Below are 14,876 nucleotides of genomic sequence, written 5' to 3'. Positions count from 1 at the left end.
GCACAACCAATAAACACTTTTTTTAATGTGTGGCTCTCAGATGCAGTAAAACAAACTTTTAAACAGCAGACAAAATGAGACGTGCAGGCTTTAAACACAGGTGCAATCTATCAACTTAGGTGTAATTTAACACATTCATTAGTGTGATTCTGGCTGGTTCTTGTTCTTGTTTCTTCTCCTGACAGAAGACAGAAACTCTTAAGCAGCTCCCTTTTAGTCTTTTTTATTTGTTAGTCTAATAAGCTTTTCCAATTTCAAAGAATTATTGTGTTGTACTATTGTGTTGTATTTTCCTTACACTGAGTTAGTAATACCGACTTTTTCTCCCCTCCTGTCCTTCTCTCTGTCTCTCTCCTATATGCAAAGTACAGTATAGATTTGAAGTCTGGTCTATGAAGCCCATATAGAGGAAATGAACTTTGAAAATAACTCCAATTCACTGACATTCCTTTAGCCAACATCTGTTTCTCCTTCAAGAGTTAAAATCAAAATGAAATGCCTGCTTTGTAGTTCATTGTGTCATGCCTCCTCTTTTCTTCTCTGTCTTTGTCTCTCCTGTCTTTATTTTAGAGAGCATGCATAGACTTTGCCATCAGTGCCAAGCCCCTAACCCGTTACATGCCCCAAAACCGGCACACGTTCCAGTACCGTCTGTGGCATTTTGTGGTGTCGCCATCTTTTGAGTACACCGTTCTGGCCATGATCGCTCTCAACACCATTGTACTGATGATGAAGGTAAGGAAAATGAAGAGAGGACAACAAGAAAATAAAAGAGGAAAACATTAAAATTCTGTAATATGGCCAGAACATTAGATGAGCAATAATTTAGATTCTACCATTACGTACTGCGTTCTCTCTCTTCTCCCTCTGTCCTCACTCCTAAAAATGAGGTGTCATTTTCCACACATCCTTGTTTGTTGATGGGAAAAAACACACTTTGTATTGCTTCTCAGTAGCATATTATGTCATGAACTTGCAACTGTTAACACTTTGGTTTTAAAATAAGCCGAGATGTGTAGACACAGTTTTTTTCCTTCAGTACCACCTCAACACACTGTGATGTTTGCATTTGGATCTGCTGATCTCTCCTTTGGTTGCTGATATTTTTGTTTTTTTTCACACCTGTCTCACCACTATTTATTTCCTGAAATGGTCTTTTCCTGGGCTGTGCTGGTCGTTCAGACAGAAAGACAGACATACAGACGCAGGGTGACTCAGCCTGTATTAAATATTGATCTATAATGTCCAGAGGCTGCTATTTAGCATGACCTCATTAACTGTGGCTGCCGCCCCTAGAGGAATGACTCCTTTTATAGTGCGACAGATGAGAGGTGCAGAGACTAAGGTACTATTTATGGGTCTGGAGGAATCTTCCATCAACCTGTAGGTCTGCGGAGTGCAGGTCTGAAGATCAGACTGATATCAGACTGGTATCATGAGGTTGAGCTGCAGTGAATTGGTTAGGGAATATTCCACTTTTTTATCTGATTCGTAGCACAGTACGTTAACCCCTGCTACCTTTGTGTTTTCAGTATTACTCTGCCCCGCCGGCGTATGAAGCCGTACTGAAGCACCTGAACACAGCCTTCACTGTTCTCTTCTCTGTCGAGTGTGTCCTCAAGATCATGGCCTTCGGATTTCTGGTGAGAGGAAAAGAACAACTCGCAGCCTGAATGTGAATTCAGGATCCTCTCATGCACTTGTATCTTTAGAACCGACTCAAACCATCTTTTGTCTTTCTACAGAACTACTTTCGAGACACATGGAACATTTTTGACTTCATCACTGTCTTGGGCAGCATCACTGAGATTGTGGTAGACTTGCAGGTAAAATGAAAAACGTCATGAACAGACTCTGACACGGAAAGAGAGAGAAAGTACAGTTTCTCTGTTTCCCTCAATTTTAAGCATTTATGTGAACATTAATATTAAAGTCCTGTGTATGCCAAGCTGACACCACTCGACACCAATAATAAACCCCTCCCGTGTTTCCCTCTGCCAGTCTGTTGAGAAGTTCAACATGAGTTTCTTGAAGCTGTTCCGAGCAGCTCGTCTGATCAAGCTGCTGAGACAAGGCTACACCATCCGGATCCTTCTATGGACCTTCGTCCAGTCCTTCAAGGCTTTGCCCTACGTTTGCCTGCTCATCGCCATGCTCTTCTTTATCTACGCCATCATTGGCATGCAGGTCAGAAGCAGCACAGCCAGACGATGCTTGTCTCTGTCTGGAGACACTTTCTGACATGCAACAATTACCATTTTCACCCAACGCTCCACAGCACATTGAGAATATTTGTCTCACAGGGAAATAAAATGCTTAATGGTGACAGTCTTTATGTTGTGTCCTACCCATTTTTCATGTGTTTATGTGTTTATATCTGTATGCTATCCATCTGAGACACTGTGTCGCTGTTTTTGACACTTGTGACCTATGAATCAGGTGTTTGGGAACATTAAGCTGAATGAAGAGACTCACATTAACCAGCACAACAACTTCAAGACCTTCTCTGGTGCTCTGATGCTGCTCTTCAGGTAGGAAACCTTGGGATCTATAGTCCTGTTCTTCACGTAGCGTGGGACTTTAAGACATGATCCTGGGAGCTAGTCTGTGATCCGATCTGAAACTCAACACTGCTTTTAATCCAGTGGTTTAGCTTCAGTACTCCAGAGTAGTTACTGTCTCTTCATCTCAGTTAAATTGAGATTCAGCAGTGATCAAAACTACACTTGATTTGCTGCACTTGGTTTACTAAATGACAAATTTCTTTAATGTAGTCTGAATGATGTTGCTAGGTTACAGTAGTGAGGCTTTGCTTGCAAATTACCCAAGGGGATACTCAGTGTCAAGGGGTGATAGATGCTGCAGTGTACCACTTACTTCTACTTGAGAGTTTTACATACAGTGATGAAAAGCAGAGGCGGTCAAATTATGACATGACTTATCTAGGCCAAAGTGTTAAGTGTTGATATTGTGTTTATTTTTCCCAGCTGAAGTGTAAATTTGTTCTCACATGCCATAAAGAAGCTTTAGCTCTGGCTGCCTGCCCCTGGAAACTATGAAATTACACATGACAAACATGCAGGCCAAATTAAAATTAAAAGCAATAATTCAAATGTTTATTAACATTTAAAGGCATTAAAAGATCAGCACTATTGCATACAGAACGTACTGTAAATGTGTGCATTAGACTACACATCTTAAGTTCAGAGCATCTAAAAGCTGCCTCTGAAGCGGTCGCGACGAGTCTTGATGCTTTGATTGCAGCCTCCAGATGGCAGATGTAACTGTGAATAAACTGTGAGCTAGACAGCACAAGTCTTAACCAACTCCTCTTCCTCCTCCTCCTCCCGGGGTTGTATAATTTGTGTGTGTGTCCAGGAGTGCCACAGGGGAGTCATGGCAGGAGATCATGTTGTCGTGTCTGGGGGGACAGCAGTGTGAGACAGACCCCTCGCTTCCTCCAGCAGTACTGCCGACTGACCATGGGGGGGGCTGTGGCTCTGACTTTGCCTATTTCTACTTTGTCTCCTTCATCTTCTTCAGTTCCTTCCTGGTAAGACAAGGAAGCAGATTTTCATTTCCTATGATGGTGACGGAATGTTCTGCGAAGACACTTCAGGCCTTCATAGAACATTCCATCCTAGGAAACAAAAACTTGCAACAAGGAAGCTGGGATCTAATCTGAATAATAAAGTTGCAACAAGGATACCTTTATTTTCTTGTAACCTTATTAAGTGTTTAAACCTTGTGTAAGAATGTGTGTCAAGAGGCTAAACTGCACTTTCTAGATTCCATATTTTGTTGCGGTTTTGATCACTATGTTGATGTTTTTTCCCTCTTCAAGTACCTTCCACCCTAATACAGATGAACATCAAAGCATCTCCTTCCTCTGCCTGTCTTTGGTCCAGATGCTGAACCTGTTTGTGGCTGTGATCATGGATAACTTTGAGTATCTGACTCGGGACTCGTCCATCCTGGGTCCCCACCACCTGGATGAGTTTGTCCGAATCTGGGGGGAGTATGATCGTGCTGCCTGGTCAGTTTCTCTCAGTTTTAAAAAGTGTAACTATTCAGATACAAATGTCCACTTTCTATTGACAATAAATGATAATGAAATGTATATTTGATAAAACTTACATTAATAGTAAGGTACTTCAACACATAACTAAGGACATGGAAAATACTGAAATAAAGATAATAATAAAGAAAATAATGATTTGGTCTCACTGACACGATTGAAAGAGCATACAGATTCTATATGCTCTTTCTTGGCATTATGCAAGTAGTGATACATATGATCTGTTATGAATATGATACCGGTAAAATGCTGTATTATTGTAGGTACCTAGTTTTCCACAAAGTTTTGTAAGGAAAAAAATAAATGACCACTAGTGCAGTTTAAATAGGACCATAAAACAATTCGGGACTGGTCTGAAAGATGTTTAAGACACTTCAGTTGATCATCTCTCTGTCTCTTGATTCACACTAATTGGTGGAACAAACACACTGAGATTGGACATAAAAACAGTTTTATGGTGTCTGTACAGCATTGTGAACTGCATCTGATGTAGCTGCAACAGAGATAAATGTCAGTAGTTACTGATAAGCATGTGGAACAAGAGAGGAGAGTACCAACAGTTTCACCAGCATGTAGAAAAATATTGTTTAAATACTGATCGTCATGAGTTTTCTGACAATGTGGAATTTTATATAAAAATGTTTTAATGCTGTTAAGATGTCCTAAAAAGACACAGCCTCCATTTAGGCCTCACTCACCCTTATTGTGGACTACAAGGCTGTAATAACACACAACTAAAGACATGTATGTTCTTTCCAGTGGTAGGATCCATTATAAGGAGATGTACAAAGTTGTACGCTCCATCTCACCTCCCCTGGGCTTTGGGAAGAACTGCCCCCACAGGGTGGCATGCAAGGTTTGGTTCTCCCATGTCAACAACTCCCCCCCCCTTCCCTGCCTCTTTTGTGTGGGATCCCTCTTGACTTCCTCCTATCCGTTCCCTCCTTTTCTCCCTTTCACCAACTGTCACCACCCTGCTTGACCTTTAGGGGCGTGTTACTCAGGTCTGCCTGAGTCAAAGAATGACGACACTCCAGTCTCAGGGTACTAAGGCACAGGGCATCCCTCATCCATAAATTTAATCAGGGCACCTCTTAAAAATGCATACTTTTGATGCAATTGTGGTGCAATCTGGAGGGAGCCTGTCTTTTCTACCTTTTGGATCTGGTTTAAAGATGTACTTTCTCACACACACACAACGTAAGTATTTAACTTGCACCAGATCCAGTGAGGCTGTCATTCCTTTGCTTGTCCTGTCCGAGATTTTTTCCTTCCCCAGATTTCTATGCCCTGATGGCAGCATAGAAAGAATACAACCTGTGTTTTTTTTTCTTCTTTACTCTCTCCCCCTGTGTGATGCATTGGAATAATCCTCTCTCTTGTATCTTCTCCTTTCACTCTTTTACCCTTCACTTCCCCCCTCCTGTGATTTTTTTCCCCCTCTTCCATCCCTTTGGAACGCACTCCCCGACTGCGCCACCGTTATTCAATTTTTCCTCCACCTCCCACATCACCCCTCTCCCTTCCTCCCCCCTCCTCTACTCCTTCCCCTTCTTTTCCTCTTTCTCATCCCCATCTTCATGGCTACCTGGTGCCCCCAGTGGTCGCATCCATTACACTGACATGTATGAGATGTTGACCAACATGTCACCACCTCTAGGACTGGGCAAGAAATGCCCCTCCAAGGTGGCATATAAGGTAGACTAAACACTGGGACTAACAGGCTCTGCCTTCATATTTTTAATCAACAAGGGCAAGCACTGTTAAAGCTCATTTTGTGTGTCACACATTGGAAAAGCAAGGCATTTTTTTCTGTTGATTGTATGATGCAGTACTGCTTGTTGAAACAGTTTTAAGTTCCAGTATTTTTTTATTGGCAGATGACTAGTGCTGCTGTAATTATTTGCCTGTTTTGCTTTGCATCTTGGCAGAGAACTAAGACATCATATATTTGTTTGCTGTTATCTGATGAAAGAGTCTTGGTGGAGTTTATTTCTAAAGTCAGGACTTTATCAAGAAAGTTGTTAAACATCTACATGCTAAATCTTGTCATCGTCAAAGTCATGTCTTTCATACTTACTTCTCTGTTTCTTACATACCTGTTTGCATGTGCCTCCTGCCACAGCCCAGTGTGACATCAGTGTGTATTATGTGGTGTAGTGTGTTTATGTGCGTGTGTGTGTGTGTGTGTGTGTGTGTGTGTGTGTGTGTGTGTGTGTGTGTGTGTGTGAGCCTGCAAGCATGCTCCATCGCAGATGAACGCTATTCTCTTACTGCACAATGTGTTGTGTGAGTTTTATCTTTTTTTATAATACTTGAAAACGTAATACTTTTAAAAGCAAAACAGTTTTGCCCTCTATTTCCAGAAGCCCAGAGATGACATGCTTAAAAGAGTTTTTTTGTAATTTTGTGACCTCAGATAGTTTTGTTGCGATTGCAAAACTGTTATTGCGAGATCACAAGAAAACATTGTTTCTCATCATTTCTTTATCTTGACATAATAAACAGTTTTCTTGTGATTAGCAAATAATTATCTTGTGTCTACGTGCGTGAACTCTCTGTCCTTCTGTATCTAGCAGTGTTGTCAAACTCATTTCATTTTAGGAAGTTATACAATTTATTAGCTATTTTCAACTATATGAAATCATGGTTAAAATGGAAGCACTCTTTCTAAGTTTCTTTTGTACACCCAGAAAGGCCATGGTTGCTCATAACTTTTTAAGCTAGTTGCCTTGGAATTATCATTTAATTATCATTTATTTATCTAATTATCTGTTTAACTCACTTAAAGTTCTAGCTGGTTGTTGTGTTGTTTTTTTTCTGAACCAAAACGTATGTAAATGTTTATAATAGAGTCCCAAGTCCCACAATGGCATTGATGTCCAACCCTGATCATTTAAAATCTGACCTGCTCATCAGAGCTGCAATGATTAGTTAATTCATCGATTTGTCAATCAACAGAAAATAAACAGCAACTATTTTGATAAGCGGATAATCATTTTAGTTGTTTTTTGATAAAAAAATAATACAAATTTGCTGGTTGCAGCTTCTCGGATATGAAGATTGGAAGCTTTTCTGTGTCAGCTCTAAGAAATTATAACAGGCATTCTTCACATTTTATAGGCAAAACAATGAATCAATTAATCAAGAAAATATTGATTGCTAATGAGAATAATCATTAGTTGCAGCTCTGTAGTATCATCACTCATCTGACATTGTCAGTTTTGTTGACTAAACTAATCATAAACATAATCTTAAGTAAGCAAGTAAGTAAACACAAAAGAAGATTAAGTTGTCTTCATCATGGAATAACATATTTAAATAGTATTATGAGCCACCACAGCAGTTCTGGGCTTCTTCCTTTTGCAGTGTGTAATGTTGTATCAATGTTTATCGTTTATCCCGGTTATGATTGTCTGTCTGTCTGATTACAATGCTTTCTCTGCAACCATCAGAGACTAGTCCTGATGAACATGCCTGTGGACGATGACATGTCCGTCCACTTCACCTCCACCCTCATGGCCCTCATCCGCACGGCCCTGGAGATCAAGATAGCCAGAGGTTAGAAGAAATATCAAAACCCTACAGACATACACTCACTGTGATGTAAAATAATTGGAAATCACGCTTAATATATGTGTGTCCACCTGTGTCCTTTTTGTTTTTCTGTGTATGTAACTGTCCAGGAGGAGAAGATCGAAATCAGATGGACCTGGACCTGCAGAAGGAGATTAGTGTCATCTGGCCTCATCTCTCTCAGAAGACACTCGACCTGCTGGTTCCCATCCACAAAGGTGACATCAGCATTACGACTGCCACTTTACAAGACAGTCATTTATACTGTATGTTGAAGAAAAGAAAGATATTATTGGAATCATAGTAGTTGTAATAGTAAAATATCATGGTCATATCCAGTGTCTGATGGTTTCTGCTTTCTCCTTCTCAGCCAGTGACATGACGATAGGGAAGATCTATGCCGCCATGATGATCATGGACTATTACAAGCAGAGCAAGGCCAAGAAGCTCCGACAACAACTGGAGGAACAGGTAGTTTTCTTCCTTGTTTTTTCTCACTTCTGTTGTTTTATTCAAGCAATTGTGAATTGATTTTATTCCCCAAAAACCACCCAGCATCTGCCAATGTAGATGTAGATTAGTTACGTCTTGTTAGACTTGCAGCCTTGGCCATTGTTTAGTCATTTATATTTGAATTGTTTCCAAAATCCAAAATTCAATGTGAACTATATAACAAAACTGGCCATCTATTACTGTATAACTCATCTTTTTCAGTGATTTGCTGGGAATGTTTATGTTTTAATTATGCTGCTGATATTGTATTTGTAGCCTCTTCTAATTTTTCAATTTCCTGTCTCCCCCTGTGTTTTTCTCGCCCCATAGAAACATGCTCCTATGTTCCAGCGTATGGATGCCTCCTCTCTGCCTCAAGAGATCCTATGCAATGCCAAATCCCTGTCATTCCTCAGGCATAGTGCCGGATCTGCTCTGTAAATATTCAACTTTTAGTCTCCAGATTTTTATTCTGGCTTGTGATTATTTGTGATGGAAGGGTTAGAAATATGTTGTTTTGCAGTTGGAATCTGGTTAGTGAGTTTGCAGTTGCCTTCCATTCCCTTCTCATCATCAACAATCATTGTCAAATGTACAGTACGTAGGTGTGTATTGTAGTCGCCCTGCCTGAGTGTTTATGTGTCCCTTCAGCACCAGAGGAGGCTTTGTGGCGCTCAGCCCCATCTCTCCCCAAGAGATGTTCCTGCAGCCACTGTCTCGCTCCAGGGAAGAGAAGGAGGAGGACGACGACGACAACTACCATTCACCCTACCACCCTTACCACAACCCACATCATCATCACCACCATTTACACACACTGGTAACAACTTTATGTTGAGAAAACTAAAATATGGCCACATCTAATCTGCAAAGTGGATCTGGATCAAAGCATTATTGTAATGCTGTAAAATAATCTCAGTTTGATTCTTGACACCCAGTCCTCCTTTCTGTGGTATCTGTATAGGTGCAAGATGTAGTGGAGTATAACCAATTGAAGCAGCAGGCGAGGCAGGACCCAACAGCGATGAAATCACCTCAGCGGACACCATCTATCAGAGCATCCTCTATGCCAAGACTGGCTGTTGATCCACAGGTAATAGAGAGTGATAATCTTTATGCAAAATGTATGCAAGGTGCATTATAATCTGGGTTGCAATTAGAGTCACAGATTGTCCAGAATTGTCCACACATAATATGTTCTTTATGTGCCTGTAATGTGTGTTTGTTTGATGAGGTTGCCTATGTGATTGTTCATCTGGTTGTTTTGTGTGTATGTAGCCTGGGATGACAGCAGACAGTAAGCTTATGAAGCGCTCCTTCTCCACCATCGGCGACCAGTGTGTCAACAGCCTGTGGCAAGAACAACACTCTCTGGAGAGAATCAGCCCTGATGGCACATACAGGCCTCGCCAGAAGAACTACAGAGGTCACTTCCCAACTCATATAGTCCTATTTCATATTATGATTCATATTTATAACAGGTTTTATCCTGAGAAAGTGCATTATTTAGTAGCTTTTGAATGACAATTGACTCTAATATTCATATTAAAATTAAAATACGAAAACCAATGCATTTTGACTGCAATGACCTTAAAGATCGAGTAAAAACGTCATTACTTCATTACTTACTGAATATTTGATTCATTTATATTGAATTGACAACCTAAATGACGCAGTATTCACAGTATGAGATTTTTAATCTTTAACGGCCCCTGAAGTACCCATTTTGATTTTGTATAAGCAGCTTGTTATGAAAAGTGTTTTCTGTTTTTAAATTGGGATTTGAGAACAATAATAGACCAATCTACTGAGACCTTGCATTAAATCATTTACTAATTAATTACATACCTAGTTATTTGAATATCAGTCGAAAATTATGTTGTCAGTGTATTTAGACTTTGTGCAATTTATTCAATTATATTAATTATATTAATGTACTTGTAATTTAAATTGTGGAAAATTACTCTTAAACAGGATAATTTGGATATAGAAGGAGACTTTTTTTTATTACTCTTACTTAAAAGCTGAAGGGGTTTCACTTGCTTCTTTTTTTTTTTTTTTTTTTGACTAACCTAAAGCTACACTGCTCATAGGCCCTAGAATCAACCACAGGGAAACAAGTAGTCACGAGAGAGGGCGGTCCAAGGAACGGCGCCACCTACTGTCTCCAGACGTGTCCCGCTGTAACTCTGAGGAGCGCAGTCGAGACCCATCATGCGAGAGGAGACAGTCCCGTTCACCCAGTGAAGGACGTGCACACACCTTACAGAGACAGGTGGGGAGACAAAAGGATAAAATTACACACTAAAGCACCAGTTTCAGTCCTGCTGTTTTGTATTCAAACCATTGAATCAAGAACTGTTGAAGGAGAATAACAGCTGAAACTGGAGCAGTCGGAGTAAATAGTGTTTTCCTCACTGCTGTGCTTCTAGGTCACTATAACTGTGTGTGTTTGTACTGCATGTCGTATACAGGTCAACAGATCAGTCAGCCCCGGCCATTCAGCTTCAGAGTCTGGTACTCCTCGTAATCGGCGCCAGCTTCCCCAGACACCCTCTCGCCCACGGCCTTACATCTCCTACTCACCTCTGGTCTGCCGAGCCCAACCATCCGCCACACCAGCAACCTCCTCTGAGGGACAGACCCTGGCTCAGGACGGCCCTGGTGGCTCTACAGAGACCTCATGGAGGGCTAACAAGGAGGGCAGGCCCCTGGCTGCAGGTCAGGGGTCATCAGGAGGTCAGGTTTCAGGACCAAGCCACCCATCTCCTCACCGCTACATCTCAGAGCCTTACCTCGCGTTCCATGAGGACCTCAGCGGTGGTGAGGCGGGCGAGGGGCAGGAGACCCTCACTTTTGAGACTGCCATGGCAACCAGTCTGGGACGTGCCAATGCCATAAGCTCCGCTCCTCAGCTCAGACACTCCTGGCAGGTTCCTAACGGCCATTTCCGGAAGCACTTGGGCCAGGCTAGCCCGGCTGGTGCCGGCGAGCTGTTAAGTGACACAGACGAGGACGACCGCTGCTAAAACCCAGAGAGGACGACGGGTAAGAGGATGCACAGAACGACAGGGCACCTCAGAGCAGCACCACCACAAGGCTTTAGCTCCTCTGTGGCTCTGAGAACTTGTAGCATAACAGGCAGAACTGAACACCACTGCTATTTATCTGGATACTTTGGTGTCTGTCTGCAACGTGTCCTTGTGTGTGTGTTTGCTGTAGCTGGAGGGAGGCTGCGTATGTGGACATGGATGTTTGTTTACGTGTGTGCGCTCTCAACAGAGAAAATTTGCCAAATCAAGAAAACAGCAGACTGTACTATAAGTAGCTCACTGCAGGCAAACCAACATGTTGCCAAGCCTTTCCACACAAGTAGGTGTTTTGATTGTTATTTGAACAAAATATGTCAAGATGTTGAATCCCAGAAACTGATTTAAGTGCATTTTGTGTAGGTGAACATAGAGGTAGCATGTTAAAAATGTAATATGATGAATGTATTTTAGCTTTTGGTTCTAATGTTCAGGTCATTTGAGAAGGTTGCTGTTAGTCTTTGCTGTGCATAGTTGTAAGGGGAGCAATGAAACGGAGGGTTGATACAGACAGATTTTGGCAGAATATAAACAGTAATCCACCATTACAAACAGTTCTTGTTTACAAAAAGGGTGTCCACATGGTTTATGGGCATTACACAGTCACTAATCGATGAGTACAAACCTTAACCTGAACTGAACTTCTAGTGCTTGCTGATTTAGTTATTTTTCTTCCCTATCTGATAATAATGACAATGTACATTCATGTGGAGCAGCACAGTGTAGGTTTACAGTATGTTGGATCTGTGGTGTGAAAAAAGAGGAGGATCTTTTACAGCAGGAACAGATAACAGAAAAAGAGATTTTTTTTGTCTCAGGATATTGGACCATTGGATTTATAATGTAATGTATTATCCTCTGAAAGGTTGAGCTGAATATTTTGGACCCAAAATGAAGTAAAAAAGACTAGAAGAGCCTTCAATCAGCATGATGTCCAGTATGACAAGACCATCACAAGGACCCTGTGGACTACGTCTGCTCTGTTCATGGACCGTAATTGCTCTGGCCTGAGAAACAGCCATCTGTGGGTTGGACAGCCTGGGTATTGTTACTATGTTAGGGCAAATGGATGTTTATTCTGCACACTTCTGTGCTGGATAACAGCTGTCGACATTGAGTCAGAGAGGTGACTAAAGCCATTTTCTTCCTGTACATAGAGCCGAGGACATATCTTCTCCAGGATATGTTGCCTTCTCTCATGTGACAATGAAAGTGACGAGAAATTAAATGTCCTTTTTACATGTGATGCAAATGATTTCCGCAACACGGATGCTCTTACAAAAGAGGAATCACAAGCACAGTATGGTTTGTTTCTGTGTTAACTCCCTCATTCTTTCCCTCACATCAAATTAAGTCTATGTTCTGGTCAGTAGAAATAAGCATTACTGTATTTTCTGTGCTCCAGAGTCATTTCCACATGCATGATGATCATGGGAGATGTTTATGAGAGAGATTTGTTTCAGAGCTGCCTAATTGTTCTTATTTTAATGTATTCATGATGTTAGATAGGATTTAAAAACACTTATATCAGGCAGAAAAATGTTAATGCTTTTTTTTTCTTTGTCCCGGCATTCACTGTCGATATCTTTGAACATTCCGACACTTTAGACCATTTCTTGTTCCCCCTAAGTAAGATGTATATTGATATCATGTGCTGTTGTGTTGCTGTAATATGTTGAGTTTGACATGTTTCTGAAATGTGAACACAGGATATTTCTGGAATGAGATTCCACTGCCTAGAAGAGGCGCTACACCTGCTGGAGTCCCAAACAGAAAGTCCTGGACTGAAAAGATGTATCTTAGCAAAGAAACAAGGTTTGGCTTATACAGTATACAGGTTAGGTGAAGGCTTCAGCCTGTCGTTTATAGGACCACGCTTAACATGTACAGTGCAGCCTAGGACTTGATCTTGATGTCCGTCTGTACAGAACAGCCTAATCTGTGCCTGGGGAAACTTGTCCAAAGAGTTCCCCATCAAGCCTGGATTTCCTAGATAGAGAAGCTTTCTGGTAAATATGTAGTATAAACTGTACAAAATAAATCCATGTTTAATTTATTGCACTGTTAATATTTTATTTCAATCATGATGCCTGTCTATGACTTTAACAAAAGAAAAGTGTTTACACATCTGTTTAAAGGACCATTAAAGAGAGATCACTTGTCTTTTCTGTACTGGGTGATGCTTTTAAAATTTGAATTTTGCTACATTTAGCCATAGAAGTTTTGTTCTGTTTCCAAAGTCATCTTCAAGGAAATTGTGGCTTTTAGAAGATACCATTTGTCCTGTCTGCAAACATTTGTCTAGATTAATATGCATAAAAACAAAACAAAGGAAGGGAGCACCCTGACACAGGAGTCTGTGGTGTAGACCATGTAATTGCAGCATCCCCAGATCAAGCTGAGGGACCTTTGTTGCATCACCTCATCTCTCTTTGTCCTCATTTCCTGTCATCTCTGTACTGTTTGTCATCAAATTGGCCTCAAACAGGTTTCCACCCCTCCCACACACAAAGCTGGCAAAACTCTTGATCTGATTTTGACTCAGAATTGTTTCACGGCAAATCTGACTGTTGCCCCCCTACATCTGTCTGACAACTTTTTTATTCAATTCATGATCTCCTTAACCGGAACATCCTCACATTTCTCCACCATTGGTCTCCTTCCGCCGAAACATCCAGTCCCTCACACCAAGTCAACTTTCTAATGAGGTCTTGGCTACCATGACTCCTCATAATAAACTCTCCTCATAATAAACTCTCCTCACTTCCTGTCAGTGAGGCTACAGACACACTGTGTTCCTCACTAGCCTCCCCTCTCAACAATCTCTGTCCTCTAACATCCGAACCTGCTCACAACACCCTCCACTAGTTCATGGCTCACCAAGGTCATCAAAGAGCAAAGAGCGGAGCTCAGAATGGCAGAGAGAAAATGGCGTGAATCCAGCGAGCCCACTGACCTCAGTGACTATCAGGGTCTCCTAGCATCATTCTCCTCCAGTTTAAAAACAGTAAGACCACTCACTATCAGAATAAGATCTGTGGCGTCACAGACAGAGTGTCTTGGACTGGAGAAGTGTCCAAACTGCGCAGCTTATCCACAGGGGTTCCTCAAGGGTCAGTGCTCACTCCCCTTCTCTTCTCAATATACACTTGGTGCAATCATCCGCTGCCATGGTTTCTCATACCATCGCTATGCTTATGATACCCAGCTCTTCCTATCGTTCCTGCTGGAAGACCACACAGTCTTGGATCTCATCATATCTTGCCAATATTTTGGCATGGATGAAAGAACACCACCTTCAAGTTAACCTCTCTAAAACCATATTCCAATATCAGGAATATCAGACCCTACCTGTCTGAGCATGCAGCACAACTCCTGGTACAGGCTCTCGTAATATCATGCATTGACTACTGCAACTCCTTATGGCAGGCCTCCCGGCATGTACGTTCAGCCCTCTACAGATGATCCAGAACGCGGCGGCATGGCTGGTCTTCAATCAGCCCAAAACAGCACGTCACCCCACTGTTCATATCCCTCCAGTGGCTCCCAGTTGCTGCCTGCATCAAATTCAAAACCCTGACACTCACTCACAAAATAGCAACTACAATTCTTCAGGTCTAAGCTCCCTCCCACTCACTTCG

The 14,876-nt window shown here is 41.6% G+C and overlaps 1 protein-coding gene across 5 annotated transcripts in view; it reads left to right on the top strand.

Moving 5' to 3' along the window:
• LOC121900004 (voltage-dependent R-type calcium channel subunit alpha-1E) overlaps nt 1–13,387 on the top strand; it is a 104,292-nt gene extending 90,905 nt beyond the window's left edge. For 2 of the 5 annotated variants that reach the window (XM_042415857.1, XM_042415858.1), the window contains exons 33-40: nt 571–735; nt 1,533–1,643; nt 1,746–1,826; nt 2,002–2,187; nt 2,440–2,531; nt 3,379–3,553; nt 3,909–4,036; nt 4,838–6,361. In XM_042415857.1, the coding sequence (XP_042271791.1) occupies nt 571–735; nt 1,533–1,643; nt 1,746–1,826; nt 2,002–2,187; nt 2,440–2,531; nt 3,379–3,553; nt 3,909–4,036; nt 4,838–5,060 (1,161 nt within the window). In that variant the 3' untranslated portion in view covers nt 5,061–6,361. Of the gene's footprint in view, nt 1–570; nt 736–1,532; nt 1,644–1,745; nt 1,827–2,001; nt 2,188–2,439; nt 2,532–3,378; nt 3,554–3,908; nt 4,037–4,837; nt 6,362–7,533; nt 7,640–7,764; nt 7,873–8,024; nt 8,126–8,476; nt 8,584–8,797; nt 8,967–9,110; nt 9,240–9,424; nt 9,573–10,239; nt 10,422–10,620 lie in introns of those variants that run through there. The other 3 variants (XM_042415859.1, XR_006096861.1, XR_006096860.1) reach the window with 3 other exon arrangements.
• Nucleotides 13,388–14,876: the final 1,489 nt, after the last annotated feature.

Source organism: Thunnus maccoyii, chromosome 7 (genome assembly GCF_910596095.1).
Source record: "Thunnus maccoyii chromosome 7, fThuMac1.1, whole genome shotgun sequence".
In the NCBI taxonomy this organism is placed as follows: Eukaryota; Metazoa; Chordata; class Actinopteri; order Scombriformes; family Scombridae; genus Thunnus; species Thunnus maccoyii.
This window is presented reverse-complemented; position numbering and strand designations above follow the sequence as displayed.